Raw genomic sequence first — 10,375 nt, 5'->3', positions numbered from 1 at the left:
TAAATAAACCAGATTTATTTACTCAATTTCTTATTGCTGAATATTTAGATGGTTATTAATTTCTCAAATAAGAATGCTGTCATGGGTCTAGAGAGATGGATCAGCAGTTAAGAGCACTGGCTGCTCTTGTAGAAAACTGGGGTTCAGTTCCCAGCACCCACATGGCTGTTAACTGTCCATAGCTCCAATTCTAGGGGATCCCATGCCAACTTCGACTTCTGTGAGCATTGTACACACATGGCACACTTACACACTGGCAAAACACTCATAAACATAAAATAAAAATAAAATAAATCAAAATACTGTCACATCTAATGCTTGTTAGTTAAAAAGAGGCATTGGTTGTTTTCTGTGTTTCAGGTATTTCTGAGATAAAATTAATTTAAAAATAGGGGGCTGGAAAAATGCCTCAGAGGTTAAGAGCACTGACTGCTCTTGCAGAGGACCTCGGTTTGATTCTCAGCACCCAAATAGTAACTCCAGTTCTAGGAGATCTGACACCTTTTTCTGACCTCTGAGGGCATTGCACAACATGGGTGCACTTACACACCTGCAGGCAATACACTCATGCACATAAGATAAAAATAATAAAATATTTTAAAAATTATTTTAAAAAATAATATATCTAATTTGTGATAATGTTCTCAATATATATTCCTTTTTTAAAAAAGTGCTGGGGATAAAGCCAGGCATGGTAGTGCATACCTTTAATTCCAGCACTAGAGAGCATAGCCAGGTGGAGCTCTGTGAGATCCAGGTTAGCTGGAGCTGCAGGGACACTCTGGCTCAAAATGAGCAAACAAATCTGGAAATCAAACCCAAGGTCCTGCACATGCCTAGCAAGAGATCTACCACTGAGCTTTATCTCCAGCCTCCTTAGTATATATTTTTTGAAAAATTATGAGTCAGGACTAGAACTAGTCATGAATTATAGGAACTCTGTAGGAACTTGGCAGAAATCCTTGATGTGTACTTGAGGATGCTTCCCAGAGTGCTCTCTCTCAGTCCTCACACACCCTCCAGTAATGAGGGAGCACTTCCCTCATCACAACTGGACTCATATCAGTTTTTAAGTCTTTGATAATTTGAATATCTGTCATTTTTCATATTTTCCATCTCTTTCATTATAGAAGAATCTAAATTACATGGTTAATTAACCATTACCTTCCTTAGTAAGTTCTGCAGTGAGTGGGTCATCCATTTTTCTGTTGGAAATGTAGTATTTTTCAAATCAAAAGGGAGTCAGGGAAATGGTTCTAAAATCTGAGAGGAAAGTGCTTCCATTTTTCTCTTTGTAAGTGGAAATAAGATAATCCCTCACAGAGAGTAACTGTACAGATGAAGAAGAGGTACATGGAGCACTCTGTCTGGTGCATATGCTCAAACACAACCACACACAGCATAAGAATTTATAAATTATTGGAGCTGGAGAGATAGCTCAGTGATTAAGAGCACTGCCTGCTTTCCTCTTCCAGAGGACACAAGTGGACGCACATACATGTAGGCAAAACATTCATACACATAAAACAAAAATAAATTTAATTTAAAAAATTATAAATTAATTGTATGTTAAAAATATAGTAGCGGGGCTGGAGAGATGGCTCAGTGCTTAAGAGCACTGGCTTTTGCAGAGGACCTGGGTTAGGTTTCCAGTACCCATATGGCAGCTAATAATTATCCATAACTCCATTTCTAGGGAATCTGATGCCCTTTTCTGACCGTCATAGATATTGCATGACATAGGTACACTTACATACATGCCAGCAGTACACTCAAACACATAAAAGTAATAAAATATTTTTTTAAATATATAGTAGCCACATATGAGATACTTTGTTTTTTGTAATATAGTTTAGTCACATTTATGATTTTATTTGCTATAAGGAAGGATTTTAATTTTTAAAAGTCAAATTTATCAACCATTGCCTCTATAATTTCTAGTTATCCTCTTGCCTCAGCCTTCCAATAGCTGGTCTTACAGGCCTGAGCTATGAGGCCAGCTGTGTTGTCACTATAATTTCTTACATTGTTTTCTTTTTCTTATAAGGCATTTTCTAGCTAGAGATCAGATAAAAGCTTTTTAAAGAAAAAATTTCACTGAAGTCTTTTAGCTCTTTAAATTTATCTATAAGTTATTTTTACATATATCTGAAATGAAAAAATTAGTTTTTCTCAATAGCTAATTTCATCAAAATATAATTATATGTAATAAACACACAATTCATTACTTCCCCATTAATTTGTGATAACTTCTTTGTCATATACAATTATATGTAGCAAATATAATTATTCATTTTTATTGAAAATGAGTAAAATATGTTAGAAGTCTTAGGGTCACTGAAAAAAAAAGTCCAGTCTGTAAAGTTCACCCTTTTTTAACATAAGGTCTTTTGTTCCCCACCATCAAGAATTAAGTTCAACCTTGATACAATTTCTATTGTTTGGAAACTTATTTCCAGAGAAGTAAAGAATCTCTGAAAACAGAAATTGGAGTCTTTAGCAAAATCTCTTCCCTATTTCCATAAAATTGGTCTGAAATCATCAATATCTGAATCATAAAGTCTGAATCATTTTAAATCGACCAACAAGACTTTACATACCTTTTCATGCTTGGAGCCAATCAGTAGGTAAGTGGGGCCTTGGTCTTTGGGGTGGATAACTATGGTGTAATGAGTGGACAACAGACTACGTCCACTGGCTTCATAATCTTCGTCTGAATCACAGGACCTGTCCACCTCTTCAACTTTTGCCTCCCAGAGTTTGAGCTGACCTAGAGGAAACTGAAGCAAAGGTTAGTAATTGTAAAGAAGGCACTTTCTTGGTTTTTTCCTACTTGAAGTTGCATGGTCCTTTTTGTTTTTATCTTTAAAAAGCATACTTAAAAAAAAAAAGAATCTAAGCTAGGCGTGGCGGCACACGCCTTTAATCCTAGCACTTGGGAGGTAGAGGCAGGTGGATCTCTGTGAGTTCAAGGCCAGCCTGGTCTACATAGTGAGTTCCAGGTTAGTTGGGGATACAGAGAAACCCTGTCTCAAAAAGATAAAGAAAAAAAAAAGGACTCTAGATAGATTAGCCACACTTACAAATGTAGAAGCAACAAGCAAAAATCCCAACTGTAATAGAAAATAACAAAGTGAGTACTAGACTTAACTTCTGAGGAAAAAACAAGAATCACTGGTTGAGATTATTCAGTGGGACTAACATGACCAATTATTTGGTCAAATAACAGTAATATTTCATCCAACATACTCAGTGGATTTGTTTTCCCTACAGAATTGATTGGTAAGTTGATTAAGCAAGTGGGTCAAAAAGAAAAGTATAGACATAGTCTCAGTATTGTTCACAGAAAAAAATAACTAGGCATCTGGTACAAAGAGCACCCCAGACTGCCATAAATATCTAGTGTTCTAATACTCTTTGTTGAAGTATGCTCCACATCTCCCAGTAATGCAGTGATTCTTTCCATTATCATTAAAGGGTAAGAAAACCCTCCTAGAGCTGGTTTTGTTCAATTTTATCTACTCTCTTTTACTGACCAACATAAACATATCTTCCATGTTAGATATTCAGCATATCTGTTTTAAAACTTTTGTTTTAATTAAGGACATTACACAACCTGCTTCAGATTTACAACCTCTAAAATTTTTGGCCAGGTGTGCAATTGCAGGGTTTTTTTTTCTTTTTTCTTTTCTTCTCATTATATGGCCGGGCAGGCTTCAGACTTGCCACCATCCCCCTGTATCAGCCTTCTGGTACTAGGATTACAGGTATGCACCTCCATACTAGGCTACAATTATATTTTAAAATCCATTCTAACCACAAGACATTTACTATTACCTGTTTTCATGCTGAATCCCAAGGCTCGGTGCTTGGACTCTTTGTCCTGACCACCTACACACACTGTGGGTGATCTCATGCAAGCTTGTGGCTTTAATCCAAGCACATACTCCCAAGTGCCTAACTCCAGCTCACAATCTGTACTTGGAAGTCTAACAGCATCTCAAGATTCCTTTGACAAGCCTACTTCAACAACCTCCCAGGCTCCTTTGCACCTGGTGATTTTATCTTTCCAGCTGTTTAAACCAAAACCTGTCATCATCATTGACCTTTTTCTTTCTCTCTTATATCATACCTTTCTAATCAGTAAATTCTGTCAGCAAGACTTTGAGAAAATATGCAGAAGCTGGTCTTCTTATGGCTCCATTGCCACCATTAATCCACGACTGTCTCTTGGCTAGATTACTGTACTACTCTCTTAGCTATAATCTTAGTCTAGGCCTCAGTAGAAGCCCAGTGCTCCTAGCAGACATGGGTAAGACCATGTGCCTGCTCTGATCAAAATTCTCCAGTGGCTTCCTGTCTTGCTCAGGGTAAAAGCTGAAGGTGACAGAACAAGCCACACCAAAAGATACCTCTTTGGCATAAAGATAATTTTGAATTAAAGGGATTTTTAAAAAGCAACAAATGTTAAAATAATAGATGTAAGAAAGGCACCCTGACTCTCCTCCCCGTTTTCTTCTCCAGGGCAGGAGCCAAAATTCCCATGTGGAAGATAGCTTTCTTATAGCAGAATGGAAATACTCTGATCAAGGAAAAGCTGAGGCCAAGAGAAGCTACCTTGTCGGCACCTCTCCACCCAGGCAGCTATGGCAGTCCCTCGGCCTCCTAGGCGGCTTACTCTCTGTCCAGTTTAATAGATGAGTGTTTATGGTCTTCATTTCCTGGTAAGTCCCCTGTCTCCTATACAGCTTATATTAAATGTATACCTTTCTCCCATAATCCCTCTCTTGTCAATTCTCAGGCCTACTGAAAACCCTACCAACACAGAGGTAACATTTTGTCTGTCCTGAATGCATGAAATCTGGGGGTGCAGAAAGGGGAGGGGTTTAAAAATAATTAAGACATACTGTATGAAATGCACAAAAATTCAATGGAGAATATTGAAAAAAAACTGAAGTTCGGTAACTTTCAAAGTTTCACCTTTTGAAAAATTTACATATTTTAAAAATTCTTTTCGGGGCTGGAGAGATGACTCAGCAATTAAGAGCACTGGCTGCTCTTGCAGATGACCAGGGTTTAATTCCCAGCACCCACATGGCGGCTAATAGCTGTTGGTCTGTGACCCAACTTCCAGGAGATCTAATGCCCTCTTTGGGCCTCTTCAGGCATTGCACGTATGTGGTACACTTACATATATGTGGGCAAAACATTCACACTATAAAATAAGAATTACCTCCAAAAAAATTTTGTCTGTCTTAAAAAGCCAACATTTTTACTTGGACAAATAAGACCCTATATGATTCAGCTCCTGTTACAGAACTGAGCTCATCTCCTACTGTTTTCCTCCTAAAGGATTAAATCCAGTCACACTGACCTTACCTCTCCCAAGACACCAGGCTTTGGGGCCTTTGCACCTGGTTGCTCCCTCTGACTAGCATACACCAGGCACAAATATTCACATGGATGTTCTTTTACTTCCTTTAGATCCAGTTAAAATACCATAATCTCTGGGGCTGGAGAGATGGCTCAGCAGTAAAGAGCACTGGCTGCTCTTGCAGAGGACCCGAATTTGATTCCCAGAACCCACATGGCAGCTAACAACTGTCTGCAACTCCAGTTTCACGGGATCTGACACCCTCTTCTGACCTCTGTGGGCACTGCACGACACGGATGCACTTATACACAAGCAGGAAATACACTCATACACATAAAAGTAATAAATAAAATATTAAAAATGCCAGAGTCTCTTCTTATCTGTGTAGTGCATATAAAATGCAATAATATCTGCTGAGTAGTTGGTTAGTAGTGAAGATTGCTTAATTATATATATTGTCTTTCATGAAAAACATGATTCTTTTTAAGCATTCTTTTTAAAAATTGTTAATTTTATGTGTATGTGTGTATGTCTATGTATGCCACATGTGTATGAGTGTCCACAGAGGACTGAAGAGGGTGTCAGATCCTTGGAGCTGGAGTTATAGGTAGTTATGAGCCACTCAACAAGGGTTCTAGGAACCAAACTCAGATCCGCTGGAACAGCAGTAAACACTCTTAACTGCTGAGCCATCTCTCCAGCCCCAAAACATGATTCTTGACCCACTAAATAATAAATGTATACTGAGTAGTTACTATGTACAAAGCACCATGCTGGGCACTTAATGAAGAAACTTATAGAAGAAAAATGAAAAATTAACTTATCTAAACTTTGAGGGGAAAAGAAAGGTATCAAAACAAAAGCAAAATAATAGGGCAAAAGTCACACTGATAATAAAAAGTTTTAAAAAATGAAGAAAATGAATTATATTATAATAATACAAAGCAATACTATCCTACTTATGTGCTCTAGGCACAGCAACCCTATGAAAATCTAGGTCTCATCACCTCAGTATTTAATGTGGTTATTTCCTGTACCACAGGACTCATCTTATGCTCTCGTTTGGATATGAAGCATTCCCCCTGAGGACCCATGTATTGGCCTTGGTCCCCAGCTGGTGTGCTACTTTCAGAGGTTCTGGAAACTTTAGGAAGTGGGACCTAGCTGCAGGAAGTTGGGCATTAGGGGCATTTCTCTGGGTTATCTTGTCCCTGACCCCTTCCTGCCTCACCATCTGCTTCCTGTTAGTAATGAAAGGATGCTCCTCCACCACATTCCACAAACCACATGCCATACCCCTTCCTATGATGTTCTTCCCAACTGAATGAAGCCAAGCAACCATGGGCTGGACCCTCTGAAACCATGTGCCAAAATTAAACCTTCCACCCTGAAGTTGTTTCTGTCAGGTATTTTTTTTCCGTTACAGCTATGCAAAGGTAATTAATAAACCATGTTCCCATAACCAACCAATACAACCAGTGCTTTTAAGTATTATGATTTAATTTCTTCAAAGACATTGATCCAGACTCCAAAGTGGTTTTGGAAATGTCTACAGCACAAAGTTGGTCTACACAGATTCACACGTATGCTCAATACTTTACAGGAATAACAATGGATTTCTGTCATTATTATTTGTATTTCTGTGACTAACACTATTCGTTTTGGGTAAATTATCTTCTAACTATAAGAACAACATTCACTTATTAGAGAAACTTGGTAAGGCATTTTTTAAAAAAACATAACACTCTCCTGTAACCAACAGAAATCACTCAGCATTTTGATATAGTTCTCAGCTTTATCTAACCCGCCAGAACCCAGGGGAACACAATAAAATGAGGGTCAAAAGTGGGAAAAGAAGGCTCTGCTCTTCTAAGTCTTAGAAAGTACATTACTGAAAACTCCCTATGGCTAAAAATTAGAAATCAAGGCCCTACTGGGTTATTATCTCAGTAATAAATTAACACCAAGTTTCACCCTTACCAAAAGTTCTAAGTTTTACCTAGCAACAGAAAAGTCAAAAAGAAAACTCTCAGTCATCACAAGCAAAAATTTTCATCTAATTGGCACATTAAAAGTGCATACATATGCCGGGCATGGTGGCACATGCCTTTAGTCCCAGCACTCGGGAGGCAAAGGCAGGCGGATCATTGTGAATTCAAGACCAGCTTGGTCTACATAGTGAGTTCAGGTCAGCTGGGACTACAGGGAGACCCTGTCTCAAAAAGACAAAAGACAAAAAAAAAAAAAGCATACATAGCCGGGTGTGATGGTGCATGTCTTTAATCCCAGCACTGGGGAGGCAGAGGCAGATAGATCTCTGTGAGATCGAGGACAGCCTGGTCTACATAGCAAGCTGGGGCTACAGGGAAACCCTGTCTCAAAAGACAAAACAGACAAAGAAAATGCATACATACCTTATCTTCTTGACTACGAAAATAATACAATATCTTTCCAACAAGTGTGCACCAGACTCTCTTGGAATATCCATGTTTTACCTGAAATTACATTTCAGTGAATTAAAATGTTGTTCAGAAGACTGGGAATTTGCAATACAGCTTATAAATTCTCTGAGACGTGCTACAGGTACCCAGTTTGCCCAAGTACAAGTGATAATCCAGTTGGATTGTTCAAATGCTAGAAGATTCACCTATAATAGCAGCTCACAGCAACAGCACAGCACCTTTGCTATGTGCTAAATATGACATTTAGGACCAGGACTAGGAGTCAAATACGAAAAGGCACCAGGCCAGGCATGGTGGCGCACACCTTTAGTCCCAGCACTTGGGAGGCAGGGGCGGGCAGATCTCTGTGAGATAGAGGCCAGCATGGTCTCCATAGTAAGTTCCAGGCCAACTGGGGCTACAAGGAGACCCTGACTCAAAAAAAAAGCACCAATTTCACAATTAAGTTTATTCATAGTTTCCTTACTTCATAGATTTCCAATATCCCTGCGGCCCTATGGGTACCATTTTGATGTTCAAACTGAAAATAAAACTTAAATCTAGTGATTTCCCAAATGAAAACAATTTGTTTAAAACAATTGATGTTTTCTCTAGAAGGAATCACACAAAATGACACAATACTATTAAAAGCTATTACTATATTGAGGTTGAGTAGCTCCTCTACATTAGGTACACAGTGAGTGTCTGGGACAGAATTTGTATCTGGCTCTTGACCCGTATAAACAAGTTACAAACTTCTGCAAGACTTACAGTCTTGTGAGGAAGACATCAAATCAGCAGTATGCCATGTAACTTCACCCAAAATACATTTTTTCTAAAACTTTTTATGATTTTTTAAAATTTGTACATGTGTTTTGATTGCCAGTATGTTTACTGGTACGTGTGTAATGCCCTTGAAGGCCAGAAGAGGGTGACAGAGCCAGAACTGCTATATGGGTGCTGGGTGTCGAACCCAGGTCCTCTGGAAGAACAGCAGATACTTTTGACCCCTAAGCCATCTCTCCAGTCCCTAACCCCTGAGTCATCTCTCCAGTCCCTTTTTAATTGAGTATTGTGGGCATTTCATAAGTTGGTGGCTTGTAAAAGTCTGTATCATGAGTTTCAACCTGCATTAGCCCTGCGCAGGTACAGGCACTATACCAGGCAGTCCCCACTATGTCCTCTATGCTAGAAGAACATGAAACCCATTTTTATCAATGGGTAAGACTAAGATAAAGCCCTACTACCCATCCCAGGACACATTGTGCCTGGCTGAGCCTGCTCTGTAATTCTACTCCCCTGCAGTGGTCCTGACAACACACATGGCCAACATCTGCCTCAAAGCTAAACCTTCTGCTGCAATGTAAGAGTGATCTAGTGTCAGTGTGATCCAGGCCACAGCCTGGAAACCACAACGAAGGACAAAATTCTATTGTCAGGCTTACCAATGTGAAAAGAACTACTGAGAGCAATGAATACAGGAGGCGAGAGAGTGCTTGGGGGAGGTGAAGAGGGAGTTACAATTTAGACTAGATGTATCTGGTGAGTCTTGGCAATAGCAAGGAGGCCTGATTGAGGCTGAGGGAGGAGGGGAGAGGCTCCTGGGGAAGGATACAGACTTGGCAGCCTCTTGCAGATTCTGGAAATGACTTAAATTAAATGACGTACTCTGATAACAATGCATTGGGAGAATGAAAATTCCCGCCAAAGCAGATTTTTAAAAAAAATCATCTATTATTTTTATTTTATGTGTTATGAGTGTTTTGCCTGTGTGTATGTAAGTGCACCCATGTTGTGCAATGCCTTGGAGGTCAGAAGAGGGGTCTGATCCCCTGGAACTGGTGTTACAGATGGTTGTTAGCTACCATGTGGGTGCTGGGAATCAAATCCAGGTCCTCTGCAAGAGCAGCCGGTGTTCTTAACCACTGAATCATCTCTCCAGCCCCTCAAAGCATATTTTTTAATTTAATTTTTTGAGAATTTTATATAGGAGTACTGTATTTATATAATTTTCATTCTTCCTTTCCCCCTCCAACTCTTCTCACACCCTCCTCAATTTTGTGATCTTCTTTAATTAGTATTACTACAGCAGATTTTATAATAGGCAAGTCACTAAAGTAGAAAAGGCCAAGACTTAAGGTGAAACAAGACAAGTCTTAAAAAAAAGTTCTATCAGGCCAGCAGGACAGCCCAGTAGCTAAAGGTTCTTGCTGCCAAGCCTGACGACCTGTGTTGGATTCCCAGGACTCACGTAGTGGGAGGAGAGAAGTACCACTCGCAAGTTGTCCTCTGACCACCATATGTGCACTGCGGTACACAACACACACACACACAAAATATAATATATATTTTTAAGGAGTTGTAGTATATTCTACTAGAATATCCACAGGCAGTGGCTTACACTCTTGGCTATTCCATCATAACATAGGGTCATACACCTCCCTGGGCTGTCAGTTCATCAAATTAGACAATATAAATAAAAGATAATGGTAGATGCACAAAAATGCTTCCTTCCTCACTATATAAGGAGTCAAATACATGGCTTTTTTAAACCCTACAA

At 39.2% G+C, this 10,375-nt stretch overlaps 1 protein-coding gene across 1 annotated transcript in view; it reads right to left on the bottom strand.

Annotated features, from left to right (window-relative positions):
• The window catches only part of Plekhh2 (pleckstrin homology, MyTH4 and FERM domain containing H2), a 142,506-nt gene that overhangs the window by 36,401 nt on the left and 95,730 nt on the right, over positions 1-10,375 (bottom strand). Inside the window, exons 16-17 of the mRNA XM_029564836.1 lie at positions 7,789-7,869; positions 2,601-2,780 (exon numbers count right to left, since the gene is read on the bottom strand). Coding sequence (XP_029420696.1) covers positions 2,601-2,780; positions 7,789-7,869 — 261 coding nt within the window. The remainder of the gene's footprint in view (positions 1-2,600; positions 2,781-7,788; positions 7,870-10,375) is intronic.

This window comes from Nannospalax galili, unplaced genomic scaffold, assembly GCF_000622305.1.
Source record: "Nannospalax galili isolate Female #2095 unplaced genomic scaffold, S.galili_v1.0 scaffold257, whole genome shotgun sequence".
NCBI lineage: Eukaryota > Metazoa > Chordata > Mammalia > Rodentia > Spalacidae > Nannospalax > Nannospalax galili.
This window is presented reverse-complemented; position numbering and strand designations above follow the sequence as displayed.